Genomic DNA, 22748 nt, shown 5'->3' with positions numbered 1-22748 from the left:
TTTTAATATTATTATTTTTAACAGACCGGGACTGGTAAATCTGTTAAAATTTTATAACTTCTTCATCCGACGTCCGTTTTCGTCAGGCTTTTTACCGTTATACTACTATTAGCGAGACCTTCAATTCTCATTTAAGTTGTGTCGGCTAAATATCGTTCGAACTTTATTTCGAGTTTTTAGCGAGACCTTCAATTCTCATTTAAGTTGTGTCGGCTAAATATCGTTCGAACTTTATTTCGAGTTTTTAGCTGTTTACCGCTATTCTAAAACTTAGAAAAATTATAACTTCTTCATACAAGGTCAGATTTATAAGTTTTTATATGAAAGTTCATTAATTTCACGAGTTCTACAACTTTCATTTAGATCACCAAGGCTAAAAAGTAGTTTATCGGAAACTCACTTTTTACACGAATTAGTGTTTGCCGGATATGTCGCGGATCTTCGATTAGTCATAACTTCTTCGTTATAACTCAGATTTCGACGAGGTTTTCGCCTAAACTTTTCTAACGAGATTCTTTACAACATTAAATAATAAAATTATACTTATTTCAAATTTTATATATTCGCTAAAATTTCACTATTTGGCTTTTAATTGAAATCCCATAAGATTTCCAATATTTTCCGAGTGATTCTAAACATAATTTTACTTCATTTTTAGTAAAAACTATCTGTTAGAACTCAACACTCAATATTATTCACATTTAATAATTACATAACACGATAACAGAACGTGTTTGTTACAAAAAAGACAATATATATATATATATATATATATATATATATATATATATATATATATATATATATATATATGGAAAATAAAAGATCGAAGAAAATGAAAACAAGATCGAATGTTCCAATTACATCAATACCGCATCTCTTAAAAAATATAATTAATTGTTACCTTATTATTATTTTTTATTCCATGTTGTACCGTTATTTTACATTTATATAAAATAAATGATTTCTAATATTTTTTTAATTATCCTATAATATTATATGATTACAAGTTATTACTTTGTTTTATACAAATGTTTTCAAGTTTTATAAGTTTTTGCTATTTGCAGATCAATCAACCAACATTGTTGGTCAAACTCAAAATGTCAATTCGTTTACTTCACCTCGAATCCATAATACAACCATACAATACTCTCATTCATTTACAGATGTTAGAACCCCGTTATCTAAGATTAAAAATGTTAGAAATTCATTATCTGACATTAGAAATGGTAATTATTTATTGTTTTTAAAATATAATATTATCCATTTTGTATATAATCGGGATATATATACTTATTTTATTTATTACGGTCAGATAACATCAGTTTCGATAAATACGTCACTTCCAAGTTACCAAACAAAAGACAATACTATGTACTTTTAAATGATATGACATTGAATAACGCATATACAGTAACAACTTCATCATCATCAATCAAGTTAAATTCAGGATGTCATAAATTAAAAACGAAGATGAAATATTTATCCCCTATCCCTTTGATTGATTTGATAGAAGATGTATTTAATATACATCAAGTCATAAATGAAAATCTTATAGTTGGTATCTCAAATGGTAATCAAAAAATAATATCCATTTGACATTTCAAATAGTGTGTTGTATATACTTATAAAATTCATTGATATATTTTTTTTACACCTTTTATTTTACAAAATATTTTGATCATGGTGATCAAGATGTTGTATGTCAAACATGTCATGCAAAGTTATGGAGAAATGAATTCATTAGAGGTAAAGAAAAAGGGAACACGGATTATTCATTATGTTGTGCTTACGACAAAGTTCAACTTCCAGATTTAAAGAAAGCACCCCCAACTTATGAAAGAATGTTTTGAAATATGGATTTTAAAAGCAAACACTTCATGAAAAACATTTGACGTTACAATTCAATGTTTTCTTTTACGTCGATGGGTGGTAAAATTGATTATTCAATCAATAGAGGAAACGCCCCATACATTTTCAGATTAGGTGGTCAAAATTATCATAGTATTGGAAGCCTTTTACCAGCAAAAGGATCGGAACCAAAATTCTCTCAGTTATACATTTATGATACTGACAACGAAATTTAAAATAGACAAAGTGTAATGATCCAAAATACGACCCAAAAATTTTTGTTTTAATATTACTAAAAATCGCAACATCAACTATTAGATAATAAAACCATGGATCGTATGTCTCAAAATGCCATAGTAAATGTATCAATTCAAAACTGAAGTTAATATCATATCAAAATATCTAAATAAAGCTCCCAGAACTAAACTGCAACTGTGGTGTGTGCCATGCCATCAATCCGAGCTCTTCCCCTTGCTTGCGGAAGTACTTGAAACCAAAACTGAAACTGTAAGCACAAAGCTTAGTGGGCTCCCCCAAACTACCACATACCATACAATAACATATAAAGCACATACTGGGCCTTGCCCACTGCATCGGACCAAAGTCCGGACTAACCGGGGCCTTGCCCCCTGCATCGGACCAAAGTCCGGAAACTGCATCGGGCCGAAGCCCGGACTAACTGGGGCCTTGCCCCCTGCATCGGACCGAAGTCCGGCTAACTGCATCGGACCGAAGTCCGGACTAACTGGATGAACATGGCATATCATAATCATAACTACTAGCATAAACACATATACTACATACTGCATCGGACCGAAGTCCGGAACACATAACACAAAAACATGCTTGAATCACAAAGACATCAAGCACACTGAACTACTGCATCGGACCGAAGTCCGGAAACTACTGCTAGACGGGTTGGCATTGTGGCCATAGACCCGTTCATACTGGAAGGAAAACTCACCTGAACTGCTAAACTCGGCCGATAACCCTCAGGATGCTAACTGACAACTCTCCGAAATGCTGCTCCTCTAGCTCCCTGAGCAACCAATACCAATAACAACACTTAGACTAAACTGTCTTCCCGGGGTCAATTAAGTCAAATTTGGTCAAAGTCCTGGTCAAAGTGAACCTTCCTGATTGACCCTACTCGCCGAGTCAACCCGTCGACTCGTCGAGTTCTTATACTCAGGAAACCCATAACACGACTCAACTCGCTAAGTCGCCCCAGGACTCGTAGAGTTGAACGATCTCAGAATTCTGTCTTGAACAACTCACTGAGTCGACAACCGACTCACAGATCTGAAGCTTAACCAAAAGAGGTTGGGGTTCTGCGACCTGACTCGCTAAGTCCAAGAACAGACTCGCCGATTCCAAGAAATCTTCAATAGACTCGCCGAGTTGTTCTTCCAACTCGTCGAGTTCCTGCCCATCTTGATACAACTCGCCGAGTCCACCCATGTGACTCGCCGAGTCGCTTCAGATCTTAATCAATATAGTGACTTTTCGAGCCATGCAGGGGCTCCAAATGGTAGATCCACTCTTCTAAGACCCACCCTTGATATAAAGTTGCAAACTTTACGTGAAACCAATGAGCTATAGGCTTAAAACACTCTAGGGCTAGGGTTTAAGACAAACATGCTTCAACAACACACCAAGGGCTGATACTTTACGGGTTTTTGGACCAAGAAAAGCCTAGATCTGAAGTAGAAACCTCAGATATGGAGTTCTAACTCGAAATGGCTCCTTAACATGCCAAAATGGCCCCAAAACATCATCCAAGAAAAGATCTAGAAGCAACAAAGGCAAAGTGACAGATTGTTACCTTCAAGCTGATGCTCACAACCAAAGAGTTAAATCCTCTAGCTCCTTAGTGGTCAAATCCTCCAAATCTTTCTCTTGTAAAAGCCCCAAGCTCACTTTCCTCCTCCTCTTATTCAAATTAGGGTTTGGAATCTCTTAAAGAAGCTTTTGGACGACAAGGGGGCTCAGGAGAGGACACAAGGTCCTTCAAATAGGGTGAAAACCCTAAGATTAGGGCTTTTCTCGTCCAGAACAGACTCGCCAAGTCCACTCATCGACTTGCCTAGTCGGTCACTTATTCTATAACCCGGATCCAGCTCCGACTCGGCGAGTAAGTATACCTACTCGTCGAGTCCCTTCTTTAATCTACACTTTAAGCTCTTAACTCAAACTTCTGAAATTTAGGATGTTACAACTCTCTCCCACTTAAATTAGGCTCCGTCGTTGAATCCGACTGCAAGATACGCTTCCGAACTAACCACTTGCACTGCAAACTCCGAATTCCTAAATAACGCAGTTCCTTCCAAACCCTACCACTGCACCCCTTTTTAAAATAACTTCTTCTCGCGTGGCAGCCTTGCCAAAACTCCATGCCGACCACCGGCCTCAATGTCATCACATAACAACCAAGTATCACCTGAGGATATTGTCCCCTTCCTGATAAGAACACACTTTCATTACTTGCGAAAGTTATATACCATAATAATTCACGGGGTCCTCTCCCGGTGCCAAACTATCCTCCCTTTTTCCATATCTGCTGATAACCCGAGAAACTCGCAAGGTTGGAACTCATTCTGTCCTCTTCATGAATCCATTCCTTTCATGCTAACTACCCCAGGTTCTCGCTAGAACAACAGAATCCATAGATCCACTTATCCCAGTGATTCACTTATACTTGGCCATAAATCAGATAATCGTGCTATGAGTGGCTTGCCACTCCACAAGCTATCCATAAAAGTCCAAAATACCATCACCGCTGGAGACCCAAGACTTTGTGAAAACACTGAACTTCCTGAAAACATTGAACTGCCTGAAACACTGAACTGTCTGGAATACTAACTACCCGACACGCTGAACTGCCTGAACACTGAACTGCCTGAAACACTGAACTGCCTTGTCACACCCCAAAACCGATAACAGCGGAACACGTTTCGGGGTGGAGGACGTCATGTACAGTATCATCACAATTGCATAATATTAAAAACAAGAACCATACAACCATTTCATTACATAGTGAGTTTAATTACAAGTGTGTTCTAAAAAGTTTCAATAGACACCAAAAGTAATACAAAAACAAAAGATGGATCTTGTATGCTCCATCGTCTCCAAAATGTTGCACCTGTACCTGTCTATCTTTGACCTGAGGATACAAGTTATTTTGAAAACGAGTATCAACATAAAGCTGGTGAGTTCATAAGAATTTAGTGTAAATTTTGTATAAAATGCATTAAAACTTATAGTGTGAAAAACTGCAATTTACATTTATAAGTAGTAGAAAATCCTATATTTTCCAGAAAATACATCGCAAGTGAAAAAAACTCTAAGTTGCATGTAAGTTTTTATCATTGAAAACCGTTTTTTGTAAAAGTGTGGTACTAAAATCTCCAGTATGTAGTGTAGATAGAGGAAAAGTTATGCCTGTTGCCAGTATTAATGGTGCAAACTCCCATTAGTAATAGATACTTAATAACTTCGGGATATTAACTTAGAATTTAGTCTTAGTATTTTAGTGCAGATACCGTGTATTCCTTTTATGTGACCAATAGTGTGAACAATAGAGGATCCCATGACCTTCCCGGTCATACATAGTGTAATGAAGTAGTGCCATCCCTGGGCCTGTTCGACTCGGACTGAGGTTAACAGTCGGGATATAATAGTGTCTGCCCCGTATAGATCTATACATGTAGTGTCGCCTTCCTTCCGGAAAGCTCTGGTCACAGTAGGTAGCGCGTAGAGTATCTTGTAGAGAGTTAGTGTGTTATCTTCCGGATTAGTGCTTTCTCTTGTAATATAGTGTAGTAGTCTTTTATATAGTTCATAGTGTGTTCTCTTATTCGTGTATTGTTTTGTAATAGTATGAATTATACTATGTATAGTAGTAGCGGTAACGAGTAGTAGTGGCCTTAACTATACCTATTATAGTTAACTTAGTGTGTATGTTTCTTGGAAATTAAGTAATATAGGCATCGAATGAGATGAAAATACTCGTACCTAACACCAATATACATGATATATAACTAAGAAATCAACGACAGTCGGACGGATAACAAATACCCTAAACCCACAATCAAACAAGAATAGGAAATAAGGCGAGCTATCGGTCCTAAGTCCTTCAAGTCTTACTTATATAAATATATTAGTGTAGATACATTTTATAAGAAAAGTAATTTAATAAAAATCTTGACCAAAGAAAGCATTTAGAAAATAGTTTATTTATCCAAAGTAGTTTTGAAAACGTTAAGTTCTTTTATAAAGCATAGTGATAAATCACATGTGATTTGAACTACGGGTAGTAAATCACATGTGATTCACTTCCATAAAAATGTATATTTGACTTGTATCCCCCCCCCCCCATAAAACATATGAAAACATTAGAAAGGTTCATTAAGGGGGTATGAACTCACCTGAAATCGAGTAAATCGGGTGGAAGTGTCGGTTGAGCGTTTGGTGTCAATTAAGGACTTGTACACCTTTTAAGACCCTATTAACATATGAGATATATGTTTTACAAGTAATTAGTCACTTATACTTTTTATTAAAACATTTACGTATCCTAAAATCGATTCGAGGTCTTATGGGTTAAAAGTGGTTCTCGGGGATTGTAAAAGACCAAAAAGAGGGTACTAGGGAGTCCAAGAGTTTACTCCCTTGGAGTTTACGGCCCAAAGGCCACTCCTTGGGAGTTTACGGCCGTAAGCCTCATGGCTTGGCCATGAACTCTTGTTCACTCCCCAATTTTGATGCTAAGGCCCTTAAATCAATCCCTTTAATTTTCTAGTGAAGGTCTAGGGCTAATTAGGGGGTTTAAACCCTCATTTGGTGAGGTTTGGGGGAGTTTACGGTCTAAGCTTATGCTTGGGCCATAAACTCTAAGTTACCCCACAAATCATGAAGTTTTAATTCCCAAAACCCGGATTGGAATTCCTTTAAATCATATCTCAAGCCTAAAATGATTTGGAAGAGTGTTTGGGGCCTTTTTACATGGAAAAAGGGTGTTTACGGCCTAAGCATGTGCTTGGGCCGTAAACCCTCTTTAATGCCCTAAAAGTTATGGTTTTGATGACTAAACACCCCTAGGTAAATCCCTTAACTAGTATCTAAGCTTAATTGAAGAAAAATCGGGACTTTTGGCAACTTTTTGGGTGTTTACGGCCTAAGGAGATTCTTAGGCCGTAAACTCCTTGTTCATGCCCCATTCATATGATTTTTGAGCTATAATAACAATAACGCATGTTTATAACAAGCTAGGGAGGAAAATCTTACGTTTGGGAGCCGGAAATTGCGGTTTTGGAGCCGAAAACGAGCTAGAGAGAGAAAGTAGTGAGAGAGAGAGAGAGTGTGTTTGAGTGGTAAAAGAGTTCAAAGAGATGTTCACCTTCCTTATATATGCCTCGGGTATTGCACCCGGTACACGACTACCCGATGCTAAAGTTTAACGGGGTTTAAACTTTTTACCCGGGTTAAGTGGTTGAAAAATAATATAACTTTATTTCGTTAAATGGAACTAACATTAACGAGTTATATTTGTTTTTACTAAAATGATAATCACATGAAATATAAATAAATAATTAAATATTATTTATTATACGACTCCAAATTACGGAACTTTTTATAAATGACCTATTCTGTTAGCGGAAACGGAATTATATAACGGATGAAACGTTGGGTTGTCACATGCCTGAACAATGACTGCCTGAAACGTTGAACTGCCTGAAACAACATGCTGCTACATGGCTTCTTTCCTATATCTCTCGAGACCTTCCTGGTCTTAATTCCCTCGGCAGTCATCTGAAATATCGGGTTCCAACCCGGCTGCGGAGCCAAAGGACTCCCTATTTTTGTCGCCTCACACGACTTCCGAACAAAATCCTTCCCTACAACTAGTTGCCACTAGTTACCATGTTACTGAGGTTCTAACATCCTCCTGATCCAATCGATCGGGTTCGAGCGTCAAATCCTGATGTTACCAAATCGCGACTAACGTGATTGCTACGAGACCAATTGTTGCCTTATATAACAAGTAACCTGAAGCAATCTATTGCTTCCTCGATCTCAAAACTGCAATGACATGCCTACAATCTTATCTCTGGCTCAACTAGGTCTAATCCATCCAGATAATCCCAAAATCCAATTCGTGGATTTCCATATCCTTACTGCTACGCCCGATCTGGGAGCTAATGTTTCTTCCACGTCCTAACAACGTGCTCATGCTATCTACCAACTTGGTGGATGCTACGGCTACACCCGCGGACTTACAACACTCTATCACTATCTGGCTGCTAGTGAATGCTACGGCTACACCCGCAGACTTACAACACTCTAATACCATTTTGTTGCTAGTGAATGCTATGGCTACACCCGCAGACTTACAACACTCTATCACTATCTGGCTGCTAGTGAATGCTACGGCTACACCCGTAGACTTACAACACTCTAATACCATCTGGCTGCTAGTGAATACTATGGCTACACCCGCAGACCTACAGCACTCTAATACTATCCGGTTGCTAGTGAATGCTACGACTACACCCGCAGACTTACAACATTCTAATACTATTTGGCTGCTAGTGAATGCTACGGCTACACCCACAGACTTACAACACTTTGCTACTATCTGGCTGCTAGTGAGTGCTACGACCACACCTACAGACTTACAACACTCTCCCTGATGAATTTATCACTAACTACTATTCTGAGGGCACCCTGACTCACCCGAGTCCTGCTAGCGATCCCCCAACCTGATTTCCACAACCAGCCCTCAGTTATCTAATGCTACAACTATCTGGTAGTCTTACATCCTTGCGACATTTGCTTTCTGTCGAGAAATTCTTCAACTTGGTTTCCCAAACCAATCGTCTACTAATCCCTAATACATGAAACCGACATTAGGAAGTTTTCCAAACTCCCAACTCCTGAACTCCTGAACCCACTAGACCCTGCTTTTCCTTCCTACACAAGATTACCAACCCCTTCTAAGTTTAGCATACTACTGACCATGAATCCATGAAGGATTCTCCCCCACTTTTGTCTGGCTAATTCTTACAACTCACAACTTGAAAAGGATTCCCCATACTTCCTATCCTCTAAAGGGGTCGATCTGCTGAAAACCCACGTTTATCTCTGTTGGCGCTTCAACTAACCCTTCATCAGACCTACCAATCTTGTCAACGAATCGATCACCTTTAAATCCTTGATTGTTCCTGCTTCAGTGACTGCATCCTGATAACCTACGCTTAAGGGGGGGACATCTTCGAACTACTATCCTATCATCCTCTGGTTACTCCACTGGGAACTCAAGCTTATCATTGCTGCAAATATAATTGATCTATACACAACTAATACCTTCCCAAAAATAGTGGGACACCACCGAGTCTCACTCACACTTTGCTACAATTACTGCATCCGAAGTGACCTTCTTACAGGGAACGTCCTCAACTATCATTATACATTCCAAGGTATGCAGATGGCATATGACTCAATCCTAAATGGGTAATAAAATATTCCAATATAAGTACTTACTAAATCGGTGCAGTAACATAACAATAGCATCAAAAATCATAATTGACAGGAAGGTAAAAGATACGTACCCCCAACATCCAGTGCTGCTCGAATCCTTGTTGAAATCAACCAGAATACTCTGCTCCGAGCCGTGGGCACCCTTGCCCGACCCTGATGTCTGCTGGCGGTTCTCGAAGTCCCAAGGGCAGGAGCTGGCACCTGCCCTGCTATATACAAACTCGGACAGTGGCCTTCTTGTGGCCCCTCTGACTACAACGGAAACATATCGGATCAAGCCCCTGAGCGATGGTAGTAGTACAATCTCTGCTAAAATGACCAGTCTGGCTGAACTTGAAATAGCCAGGATCGCCACCTCTACTACTCCTACACGCACCCGCGTGCGTCCTGCCACACTTACCGCATCGGTTGCGGCCCTGGAAGTCTCTCAATCTCGAACTAAACCCTTTGGTTCTTTTACCCGAACATGTGGGCCACTGAACCTCATATGGTTTCCTCTTCCTTTCTGACTCCCGGTAAATCTCTCGCTCCTGCGCTACCCCGTCGTCCCCATCAATCGTCTGAACAACCGTTGTCTGATCCTGAAGCTTCTCGGTCAACCTATCAGTGACCCTCTTGACGATGTCGGGTAGCTCCTTGCGAACGACTCGTGAAACCTTTGCAACGACCAAATCATACAGGGGACTCTCCTAGGGACAGGGTGCCCCACTCACTCCCAACCACTGATGGCAAGAGCTAAAAATATGATCTCCCTCCCTGATGGATCCCTAGGATCCATAAGAATCAGACTCTAAACGAGCCCCAAACTGCCCTGAAACTATCACGGCCCTAAAGGCCTCAAGACGACTGTCCAAAAGCTCCATGATGGCCTCCCTAACTAAACCAAATATCACAGGAGTCTGATCAATGATGTTGTGCATAATCTCTGCGGAAATGCAATCTCTCATCTGATCATCAAACTGTCCGGCTCTAGAGCCTGAGCCAGATCCCTCCCCGACACCTGAACTGCCAACTGATATCTCACGCAACGTCACTATGCTGAAAACATATCACAATAACAATCAGAATACTCATTGCTACTGAGGGATCTCACATATACTCCACCACTCCCTGGTTTCGTCTTGGTCCCTCTTGAATTGAGTATGGATCCTCTGCTTTTGGTAGTACGGGTCCATACTACCTTCCACATCTATCCGTACTTTCCTCAAGAGTTACCTTAACTCAACCAAGTCCCTTCTACTACTACGGATCCCTGCTACTCTCATCCTAGGCTTGCCCTAGGGAAATCTCTGACTCTATCCAAACCAGTCATCAGCTGCTGAAGGCCTCCTTGTAATGCCAATTAGTTATCACCTGAATACCATCACATGTGACGAGGCTCAGATAATCCTTCGAGTAAAAGACTCGTTTCTATAACGGTTGGACTCAAACAAGAGCTACGCAGTAGGGCCAAATCCAGCACTCTAAGATTATTCAACCCTGATCACATGTGATGTGATGTATTCACTTAATGGCTAACTCCCATCACTCGGAGTCCCACAAAGCACAAAGCAAGCAACATTCAGACACAGGAAACTATTCAAGCAATTCTATCCTCATAACAAGAAATTGTACTAGCATACAATGCTAAGCTCATAATATAAGGCATAACCTAAAAAGGCTATCCTATTGCTGCCTACTCAATACTAGCATGTAATTCTCATAGAACATAAACACATATATAGCAGGCACATAAGGCATCCTCCTAGATCCTTAGTCCTATTCTAGCATGTTGTTCTACTAAAACTGGAACTGATAATCATAACATAAACTTGTATGGGTAATTTGGGAGTACTTACTTGAGCTCGGCTGATCGCATGCACCACGCCCTTTTCTCTTTTTAAGAAAACTCTTTTTCTTACTAAGTTCTTTTTTCAAAAATTCCATTCAAAAACGTTTCTCTCTTGAAAATCTTTTACCATTTCCTCAGTTTGAGTTCAGACATGCTCGAAAGCGTGCCCAAATCCCTCAAACCAAGGCTCTAATACCAACTTGTAATGACCCAAAATACGACCCAAAAATTTTTGTTTTAATATTACTAAAAATCGCAACATCGACTATTAGATAATAAAACCATGAATCGTATGTCTCAAAATGCCATAGTAAATGTATCCATTCAAAACTGAAGTTAATATCATATCAAAATATCTAAATAAAACTCCCAGGAATAAACTGCAACTGTGGTGTGTGCCATGCCATCAATCCGAGCTCTTCCCTTGCTTGCGGAAGTACCTGAAACCAAAACTGAAACTGTAAGCACAAAGCTTAGTAAGCTCCCCCAAACTACCACATACCATACAATAACATATAAAGCACATATTGGGCCTTGCCCACTGCATCGGACCAAAGTCCGGACTAACCGAGGCCTTGCCCCCTGCATCGGACCGAAGTCCGAAAACTGCATCGGGCCGAAGCCCGGACTAATTGGGGCCTTTCCCCGTGTATCGGACCGAAGTCCGGCTAACTGCATCGGACCGAAGTCCGTACTAACTAGGGCCTTGCCCCCTGCATCAGACCGAAGTCCGGCTAACTGCATCGGACTGAAGTCCGGACTAACTGGCTGAACATGGCATAACATAATCATAACTACTAGCATAAACACATATACTACATACTGCATCGGACCGAAGTCCGTAACACATAACACAAAAACATGCTTGAATCACACAGACATCAAGCACACTGAACTACTGCATCGGACCGAAGTCTGGAAACTACTACTAACTAGACGGGTCGACATTGTGGCCGTAGACCCATTCCTACTGGAAGGAAAACTCACCTGAACTGCTGAACTCGACCGATAACCCTCAGGATGCTAACCGACAAATCTCCGAAATGTTGCTCCTCTAGCTCCCTGAGCAACCAATACCAATAACAACACTTAGACTAAACTGTCTTCCCAGGGTCAATTAAGTCAAAGTCCTGGTCAAAGTCAACCTTCCTAATTGACCCTACTCACCGAGTCAACCCTTCGACTCGTCGAGTTCTTATACTCAGAAAACTCCCATAACATGACTCAACTCGCCGAGTCACCCCAGGACTCGTCGAGTTGAACGATCTCAGAATTCCATCTTCACCAACTCATTGAGTCGACAACCGACTCACAGATCCGAAGCTTAACCAAAAGAGTTTGGGGTTCTGCAACCTAACTCGTCGAGTCCAAGAACTGACTCACCGATTCCAAGGCAATCTTCAATAGACTCGCCGAGTTGTTCTTCCAACTCGTCGAGTTCCTGCCCATCTTCATACAACTCATCGAGTCCACCCATGTGACTCGCCGAGTCGCTTCAGGTCTTAATCCATACAGTGGCTTTTCTAGCCATGTAGGGGATCCAAATTGTAGATCCACTCTTCTAAGGCCCACCCTTCACGTAAAGTTGCAAACTTTACGTGAAACTAAGGAGTTATAGGCTTAAAACACTCTAGGGCTAGGGTTTAAGACAAACATGCTTCACCAACACACCAAGGGCTGATACTTTACGGGTTTTTGGACCAAGACAAGCCTAGTTCTGAAGTAGCAACCTCAGATCTGGACTTCTAACTCGAAATGGATCCTTAACATGCCAAAATAGCCCCAAAACATCATCCAAGAAAAGATCTAGAAGCAACAAAGGCAAAGTGATAGATTGTTACCTTTAAACTGATGCTCACAACCAAAGAGTTGAATCCTCCAACTCCTTAGTGGTCAAATCCTCCAAATCTTTCTCTTGTAAAAGCCCCAAGCTCACTTTCCTCCTCCTCTTACTCAAATTAGGGTTTGGAATCGCTTAAAGAAGCTTCTGGACGACAAGGGGACTGAGGAGAGGATATACGGTCCTTTAAATAGGGTGCAAACCCTAAGATTAGGGCTTTTCTCGTCCAGACCAGAATCACCGAGTCCACTCGCCGAGTCGGTCACTTATTCTATAACCCTGATCTAGCTCTGACACGACGAGTAAGTATACCTACTCGTCGAGTTCCTTCTTCAATCTACACTTTAAGCTCCTAACTCAAACTTCTGAAATTTGGGATGTTACACAAAGATGTTTTGGGTATTTTTTCAAACTTCTTATTCATAATTTATTATTATTATTATTATTATTATTATTATTATTATTATTATTATTATTATTATTATTATTATTACTATATATATATATATATATATATATATATATATATATTACTAATATTATGTATATATTGATTTATTTTAGTAGGGAAAAGGATCAATCAACATCAATTGATAGTGATATTATTGAAGATATTATGGTGATGTTGGATTCAAATAATGTCTTGGTTAGATCTTATGGGATAGTAAGAGATACTTTTTTGAAAAATCTAGAAGTTAATATGAAATTACTACTTATTGGGAGAAGGGAGCAAGATGGAAGAACATATAACCTACCGGCTGCTTCTGAGGTTGTCGCTTTAATTGTTGGTAGCATTTCTAATTCAATTGAAAAGAGGAACATTGTCGTTCAAACAAAAAATGGTTCTCTACAACGATTCTGTGAATTGCATCATTCGTACCTTTCTCTCCAACATCCACTGCTATTTCCATATGGGGATGATGGTTACAGTGTTGACATTCTTCATAGAGGTGTGTCATTTATGAACAACAACAAGCGGGAGAAATGTTCAATGAGAGAATATTTCACTTATAGAATTCAAGATAGAGATCATTCGTTCTCTCTCATTCTTAATTCAAAAAGGTTGTTTCAACAGTTTCTGGTTGATGTCTATACTATGATGGAAACGAAGAGATTGTACGACATACATAGGCAACAAGTTCTTAGATGTGAGTCTTATGAAAATTTATGCAACCAAAAAGCTCAAGGAACGACTGATATCTCCAATGTCGGCCAACGTGTCATATTACCTTCGTCCTTTACCGGTGGAGCATGTTATATGTTGCAAAACTATTGGATGCCATGTCACTATGTAAATGGTTTGGATATCCTGATTTCTTCATAACCTTTACGTGTAATCCCAAATGGCTAGTGATTAAAAGGTTTCTTAAGGATACTTCACTTCAACCAGAAGACATGCCTGATATACTATGTAGGTTGTTCAAGATCAAGCTTGATGCATTCATTAAAGACTTAAAGGAGAACCACATTTTCGGCAAAGTTCAAGCATGTAATTAAAACTATATTTTTTAATTATTTATAAAACATTGGTCTTATTATTCTATTTTTTATATGTTTTTAAAATCTAATCACATTTTGTTTTTTTTTTTTTGGAAAATTCTTTTATAGATGTTTATACCATTGAATTTCAAAAGAGAGGTTTGTCGCAAAGTCATATATGTCTATTTATGCATTCTGACAACAAGCTACCAACTATTGAATTTATCGATTCGATAATTTCAGCCGAGATACCAGACAGAATTGAAGATCCTGAATTGTATTCACTTGTGAATGAGTTTATGATTCATGGTCCATGTGGAGCTGAAAATATGAATTGTCCATGCGTGGTGGATAAAAAGTGCTCTAAAAGCTTTCCAAAACAATCTGTAATCATTCGTCTGTTGATCAAAATGGTTTTCCGTTATATAGGCGAAGAAACGATGGTCATTTTGTAGAAAAATCAGGTGTAAGTTTGGATAATATAAATGTTGTTCCATACAACAAATATCTATTAAAAAGATACCAGACACATATTAATGTTGAATGGTGCAATCAGGGTCTTCTATAAATTATTTGTTTAAATACATAAATAAGGGTCCTGATAGAGCTACAGTTGTTGTTGTGCCAACCAAAAATGAATGTGAAAATAACGATGTGGTCGATGAAATAGTTGAATATTACGATTGTAGATATTTATCAGCATGTGAAGCATCATGGCAAATTTTTAAATATGATTTTCATTGCAGATATCCTTCTGTGGTCAGACTAACTTTTCATCTTCCTAATCAACAACAAATTGTATATGGCGAAGACGATGTTATTGATGATGTTCTTGACGAACCTTCTATTGCTGCTTCAAAGTCCACATCTTGGATGGAGTGTAATGCAATCAATAGTGAAGCACGAAAACTTAAATATGTTGAATTTCCTACAAAGTTCGTTTGGATATTAAATGGTCGGTTTTAGAAGCGAATGAAAGTAGGAAAAGTCATCGGTAGAAATCATTCAGTTTCACCTAAACTAGGTGAAGCATATTGCTTAAGGATCCTTTTAAATAAAGTAAAAGGTCTGACATCATTTGATGAAATTCGCAAGGTAAATGGTGAAACGCATTCTTCTTTTAGAGATGATTGTTATGCACTCGGGCTATTAGATGATGACAAGGAATACATTGATGCAATTAAAGAAGCAAGTCATTTTGGATCTGGTTTTTATCTAAGCTTCTTATTTTCTACATTGTTGATGTGCAATAGTATTTCTAAACTAGAGGTCGTTTGGGAAAATACATGGGAATATTTGGCAGAAGAAATTCTATATAACCAACGACAAAGATTTAAGTCTGCAGGTATTGCATTTTTTTCTTATTTTTTATTTAAATTAATTTCTTTTTATTATTTAACACCCATTAAATAATTAGTAATAAAATTATTAAATATCGACCACATATTTTCTAAATTATTTAATATTTTTGTGTAGAATTATCACTCAGAGTAGATGAACTTAAGAACTTAACTTTGTTCGAAATGGAACAAATTTTACTTCGAAACAACTCTACTCTCAAAAACTTCACAAAGATGTCATACGAAGATGTTGAATCGGTTTCTTCTTCAAACAATCGACTTATCACCGAGGAGCTAGATTACGACATTCTCATTATAAAGAATGACTATGATCGTATGTTTCTTGCATTAACAAATGAGCAACGTAACATTTTCCTAAACATCATGAGTGTTGTTGAAGAAAATAAAGGAGGTGTCTTCTTCGTTTACGGTTATGGTGGAACGGGTAAAACGTTTTTATGGAAGACAATATCTGCATCAATTAGATCTGATGGTAATCTTGTTTTAAATGTTGCTTCAAACGGTATTGCTTCCTTATTATTGTCCGGTGGTAGAACAGCACACTCTCGATTTATAATTCCATTTGAACTTACACAGGATTCTTTTTGTAAAATAAATCCAGATGGTGAGTTTGCTAGCTTAATAAGAAAAACCTCTTTAATAATTTGGGATGAAGCACCTATGGTCCATAAGCATGCATTTGAAGCTTTAGATTGAAAGATTTATTAAGGTGCGGAAATCCAAGCATCTCAAATATTCCATTTGGAGAGAAAGTTATTGTCTTTAGAGGAGATTTCAGACAGATTCTACATGTTGATCCGGGTGGCAGTAGACAGAACATTGTAAATGCTTCTTTGAGTTTTTCATATTTATGACAACATTGCAAAGTCCATAGATTAACAAAAAAACATGAGGCTAATTGTTGGAAGAGATCAATCTGGTATAGAAAAAATAAGAGATTTTGCAAATTGGCTATTGGATTTAAGAGAAGACAAACTTGGTGGTCCGAATGATGGTGAAACAATTATCAATATTTCGGATGATATTCTCATTAATAACTCACATGATCCTATAGGTTCCTTAATTAACTTTGTATATCCTTCAATTTTAGAGAACTATATCAATATAAACTATTTCCAAGAAAGAGCGATACTTACTCCAAAAAATGAAGTTGTTAAGGAAATAAACGACCGTTTGCTTAAGAAGTTTCCAAGAGATGAAGTTGAATATTTAAGTTCAGACAGCATATGTGAATCCGAATTTGTCCATGATCAGTTTGATGCAAATTTATACTCTCCTGATGTATTAATGGTCTCAAAGTATCCGGTTTACCAAATCATAAGTTAGTTTTAAAAATTGGTGTTCCAGTAATGTTACTGAGAAATGTTGATCAGAAAAACGACTTATGTAATGACACAAGACTAAAGGCGATATCATTGGGCAAACGTGTTATTGAGGAACATATAATAACTGAAACTAATATTGGAAACTGGACTTTTATTTCAAGAATGTCTTTAACTCCATCAGAAAAAAAAAAAAAAAAGTCCCTTCAAATTCACAAGAAGATGGTTTCCTTTAGTTGTATGTTTTGCGATGACTATTAATAAAAGTCATGGTTTGTTTCTCAAAGATCCAGTTTTTTTCACATGGACAATTGTATGTTGTCTTATCTAGAGTTCAAAGCAGATAGGGATTAAAATTATTAATTTTAGATAAAGACGACAAAGTCACAAATAAAACTTCCAATGTTGTTTATAAGGAAGTTTTTCGAAATTTATAGCCAACTTTTTTTGTAGCATATTTTATTCATTTTTAACAAATCACACTTAATCCATCATATTACTTTATTTATTTATAACTAGGTTATAACTCGTGGACACTACAGGGAGAAACAAAAACATTAAAACTAAATAACAAACGTGATCATTAAGCAATAATTAGAATAAATTTATTAATTTATCACCTTTACCCAATAAAGCACCTTGAGCATACAATGTTAAAAAAAACTTGTATTTAGCTGAAGACACAAGCAAAATTGTACTTCTCAAACATAGTCTCCACCTAAAATCAAGGTTAATCCAAAATTAAGTTTGCATACTTCATTTCAAACTGTAACGTGAAAATCATTTTTAGGGGTATATTGTTTGCACATACCATCTCAACCTCGCTCCTTACAAGATTCGTAGATTATACACGTAAACTCTTAATTTTGTTCTTCTTTCAAAGTGAAGTGAAATGTGTACCAATAAATGAAATCATGTATGTTTTGTGTAAATGTTCCAGGATGTCAAAATTGGAATTCAATAACTTAAAAGCATGCTAGGAATGGAGTGGTGAGTTAAAAATCTTCCGGTTTGTTTAAATTGATTTGATATTTATTTTTTTCGTAATATTTAAAATTTGTCATCTTTGTCTTTATGTTCAATTATTATGCATTGATTATAAAAAACTCCAAATCCAATTACAAAACCAAATCGAATTCAAGATTTTGGTGATTGTGTTGTAAATACAAAAAAACACCAATCATTAAAAAAAATCACACAACAAATATAACCAACACATACACACATATAATGAGAAAATTACACAACTTAAATGAAAGTACATTGCTATAAAGACTAAGAAAATTATTGTTTGATTACACAAAACACCCATACTTGACAAATACACAAAATTGTTTTTCAAAAAAAAATATGATGCTATAATATGCTAATTAGACATTAACAAAAGGACATTGTTGTTTTAGAATTTAAAGGGATGTATAAATAAATGAAAAAAATAGCATGATACTTTTGTAAAGTAAATTAACGGGGACAATTTCTTTTTAAAAAAAAAAAAAAAAAAATGAAAGGACCAAAACAAAAAAAAATGAAAGGACCAAATTGTCCTTTTTGCCCTTTTATTCTTTATATTGCATATATATTAAAAGACATTATTTTATAATCAAGGTTAAAAGAACTACCATTATTTTTTTTAAACTGAAAATGACAATTATGACATTTTCTATTAATATTGTGCCTTATCAAGAGAAAGAACCAGTCACGCCAGTGACACCAAGAAATATCCAAAAAAGACCAATATTTCCGGAATACCCATTCTCAAACAAATTATGAATCAAAACAAAACATACTCAATGGAGGATGTTTCTCCAAATTATGAATCCACGTGTTTCATGATTATGGCAATAGAAACCATTAATAACACCAAAAGTCGTCAAATGTTTGAACCAAACAAACCATAATGTTAAAAAAACGGCAGAAAAGAACTCATAATTGTACTTAAAAGTAAAAATCAATTACTTTTCAACCTTCACCTTCAATCTGTTCTCCTGGTGATGTTGACGATTGTTTTGACCTTTTTGCCTTTTATTCTTTTTATTGAACCCGATCATCCATCAATCAAAAATCGATGACTAAACACAATATATGCGACAAAATGTCAAAATGGTCAATTTAAGTAAAAAACAGAAAAAATAAAAACTTAAACAAATGAGTAAAAACATAAAAAATAGCATTGTATTTGGATTGAATGGTTGATGATTTGGTAAGAGCTATCAAAGGACCAAATTGCCCTTTTTCCTATTATTCTTTTTATTGCACCAGATCATCCACCCTTAGAGTAAAAAGAATGAAAAATCTAAAATTTACGTTATAAAAGTTTTACATAAGAAAAGTATGATGCTATAATATACTAATTAGACATTAACAAAATAAAAATATTTGAGTAAAACACATCCTTGTTAAAAAGAAACGAAATATAAAAAAGGATTCATACTTTCAATGATGGGTAATTTCACCATCAATCAAAAATAGACGACTAAATAGCATTGTACTTTTGTAAAGTTATTTAACAGGGACAGTTTCTGGAAAAAAAATACTTTTAATAGATGAATAAAAACATAAACAAATAGCATTGAAGTTGGATTGAATAGTGGATTTGAGTAATAAATCTCAAATGAAACAAAATAAACAAATTTATATCAGGAAGAAAGTATTAATCTTATGTTCTTTTCATCAATTCTTCTTAGTTTTGGTGGGTGTTCGAAGTTATGATCAGCCAGAATAAATTGGTATGGGTAGGTGAGAAGCATCACAACAACGATTGGAATTTGTGGCAGAAGACCAAATTAAACATATGTATATGATTTATTTTGACCTTGATTGTTTTGGATTCAATCGAAAATTATATGCATTTCAGTTATTATTTACATAAACAAATTCTGAAAATTTTGGTACAGCAGAAAAGTTGTCAAAATCGGTGGCAAAATTTTAGGGATTAAACGCGTTTCAATTATATATGATTAGAGGTAAAATCTGGTTGCATTAAAAAGAAGATGATATGAGAGGTAGCGGAGCTCTTTTAAATCATAATAGTCCCAATCAGGGAGTGTTTCTTACTATGATACTCGAACAACAGCCAAGCCTAGTTTGGAAAACCTAGTAAAAAACTACAGATTGAAACCCGCAATCGTATAAAAACATTCAAAATAAAGAAAAGATGTACCATTTTTACCTGGAAAGAAGTGAGGGTGACGGTGAATGGTGTTGTGCGATAGTCATTGTGATGAAACCTAGGGTTTCTCAATGGCATCGTCAGATAGTGGTGGGGTGGTGTCTCAGGCAGTGGCGACTGATATTGGTAGTGGTGATGGTTGTCCAATTCAATGTATATATAAAGTCGAGAAAAGGAGCAGCCTATCCGATTCAAATTTGACAAAGACTTCCTGATTTATTAGGATTACCTTGAAGAATCGGTTCAAGATATTTTGATAGATGGTTGCACCAAATTCGGCGGCTAAAGTTTAGGGATTTAGAACTTATTACAGATTTGATATAGATCCATGAATTGGGCGGGAGAAATTAGATAGAAGTGTTGGAGAGAATGACATGCGGCAAAAGATGGTCTAAAATAAAAAGATATGTGGCATGTAGGAGAGGTTTTTATTAAGTATGGAGATTACGTATTGTTTTTTATGTTAATTTCATTACACACATTGGTAATGCATTATTTGCATATGTTCAACGAGAATCATGCACCAAAAATAAGGGTTTTCAAGAATCTCTATTTCTAATTAAATACTTACCATTTACTGTGTAATTAAATACTTACAAATCAAAAAGTTACTGATAAATAAAATATTACAATTCATAAGTTTTCTAAATTAATGAAATATTATTTTATTAAAAAACTTATTGTTTATTTGTTTATAACTTATTAGCTTACTAGGTTAAAACCCGTGGAACCCACAGATGTTGATTTTTAATTGAATTTAATAATTAAATACTTACAAATCAAAAAGTTACTGATAAATAAAATATTACAATTCATAAGTTTTCTAAATTAATGAAATATTATTTTATTAAATAAATAATTTTTAAATTCAATTAAAAATCAACATCTGTGGGTTCCACGGGTTTTAACCTAGTAAGCTAATAAGTTATAAACAAATAAACAATAAGTTTTTTTGCCAAACACCCCCTTATAAGATTAATTTCTTATTCATTAAACATTAGATACATTTTAAATATGAAATCATTTCTCTAACATACCTTTTAATCCATTTTCATATACCAACATTTCCGAACACAACCACTACCCTTACCATGACGCCTTCACAACCACAAAACTTCACCACTCCAGCCTTCACAACTATATTTTAAACCATCAAGTCCCTTGGATTTTATAGCTGAAACAACTAAAACAATTCCGTCGAACAAGGAATAAAGGGAAAAACTCCCTCTCTAAAACTACTTAAACCAATCAAAGTGAGAGGGTGGGTCTAACAAAAGAGGAAAAAAACAATTTAGCACAGGCGTGGATTTTGGCTTCCCAATGCCCCTTAATTGGAGATGCTCAAACATCTAATTATTTTTAGGAAAAAGTTCGAACCATTTTCTATAATTTAATGGGAAATATAAGTCGAAATCCTTGCCAAATTACTTCGAACTGCACGATGTGAGGCTAAAATGTAACGTCCCAATTTTCAAGACTAAAAATTTCTTTTATAAAACATTACATGAACACATTTATCAATCTATAACATAATCAGAGTAGTAATTCCAAAACATATTTTCATTATCAGAGTAAAACATTCTCAGGCTGTCTAATCTATGGTATGTGCCATGCGATCACCCCGAGCTCTTCCCTCCGCTACCGGAAGTACTTGAAACCAAAACTGAAAACCATAAGCATGAAGCTTAGTGAGTTCCCCCAACCTACCACATACCATGCATAAACACATACTGCACATACTGGGCCACGCCCGCTATTTTGGGCCTCACCCCCTACCTCGGGCCTCGCCCGCTACAACGGCCCCGCCGCTCCAGGCCTCGCCTGGCTTCGAGCCCCGCTCGGATACAGATCTGTTTCACTTAGGCCTCGCCTGTCACTGGGCCTCGCCCGCTAACATATAATAACACATAAACATATCACAACACATAAGCTAAACATATACTAATGGATCTTGTCCTAAGGCCTCGCCTATCCTGGGCCTCGCCCTTGTCCTGCTACTGATGAGTCATGGAACCCCGTCCACACTCCTACTGATAGTGAAATACAGGCCCAACCCACACTAACTCTTTCCCTAACTTGGGCCTCACCCCTGTTCTGCTACTAATGAGATGTGGAACACCATCCACACTCTGTTACTGGTGAGATACGGGACCTCACCCACACTCACCTCCCTACCAGGCACATACAAGTATCACACAGACAACAAGTATACTCTATCATGCAAACCATTTCTTAGGCACCCACCCGCTATCAATGGACCTTGGTCCTAAATATCATACTGGCATACAGTGCCTAAGGCTAACCCCTGGGTCTTCCTACTCATATCTACATGGGTCGGCATTGTGGCCTTAGACCC

The 22748-nt window shown here is 36.9% G+C and overlaps 3 protein-coding genes and 1 long non-coding RNA gene across 4 annotated transcripts; 3 read left to right on the top strand and 1 right to left on the bottom strand.

The window, feature by feature from the left end:
* The first annotated feature begins 13761 nt into the window (after window positions 1-13761).
* On the top strand, window positions 13762-15506 carry LOC145006950 (uncharacterized). The gene is made up of 4 exons (XM_078965962.1): window positions 13762-14314; window positions 14413-14550; window positions 14670-14983; window positions 15135-15506. The coding sequence occupies exons 1-4, from the start codon at window positions 13762-13764 to the stop codon at window positions 15504-15506; spliced, it is 1377 nt and encodes a 458-aa protein (XP_078822088.1).
* Window positions 15507-15512: 6 nt separating this feature from the next.
* LOC145006948 (uncharacterized) lies at window positions 15513-16597 on the top strand. The gene is made up of 2 exons (XM_078965961.1): window positions 15513-15885; window positions 16017-16597. Exons 1-2 carry the CDS (start codon window positions 15513-15515, stop codon window positions 16595-16597), a joined length of 954 nt encoding a protein of 317 aa, XP_078822087.1.
* A 192-nt stretch (window positions 16598-16789) lies between these two features.
* LOC145006947 (uncharacterized) lies at window positions 16790-17227 on the top strand. Its single transcript, XM_078965960.1, has one exon. The coding sequence runs from the start codon at window positions 16790-16792 to the stop codon at window positions 17225-17227; it is 438 nt and encodes a 145-aa protein (XP_078822086.1).
* A 1780-nt stretch (window positions 17228-19007) lies between these two features.
* Window positions 19008-20750, bottom strand: LOC145005646 (uncharacterized). The gene is made up of 2 exons (XR_013662641.1): window positions 20393-20750; window positions 19008-19292 (listed from the first exon to the last, which is right to left on the bottom strand). It is a non-coding gene; the product is annotated as an uncharacterized LOC145005646 (long non-coding RNA).
* Between the last annotated feature and the right edge of the window lie 1998 nt (window positions 20751-22748).

This window comes from Lactuca saligna, chromosome 7 (assembly GCF_052625555.1).
Source record: "Lactuca saligna cultivar CGN05327 chromosome 7, ASM5262555v1, whole genome shotgun sequence".
Classification (NCBI taxonomy): Eukaryota; Viridiplantae; Streptophyta; class Magnoliopsida; order Asterales; family Asteraceae; genus Lactuca; species Lactuca saligna.
This window is presented reverse-complemented; position numbering and strand designations above follow the sequence as displayed.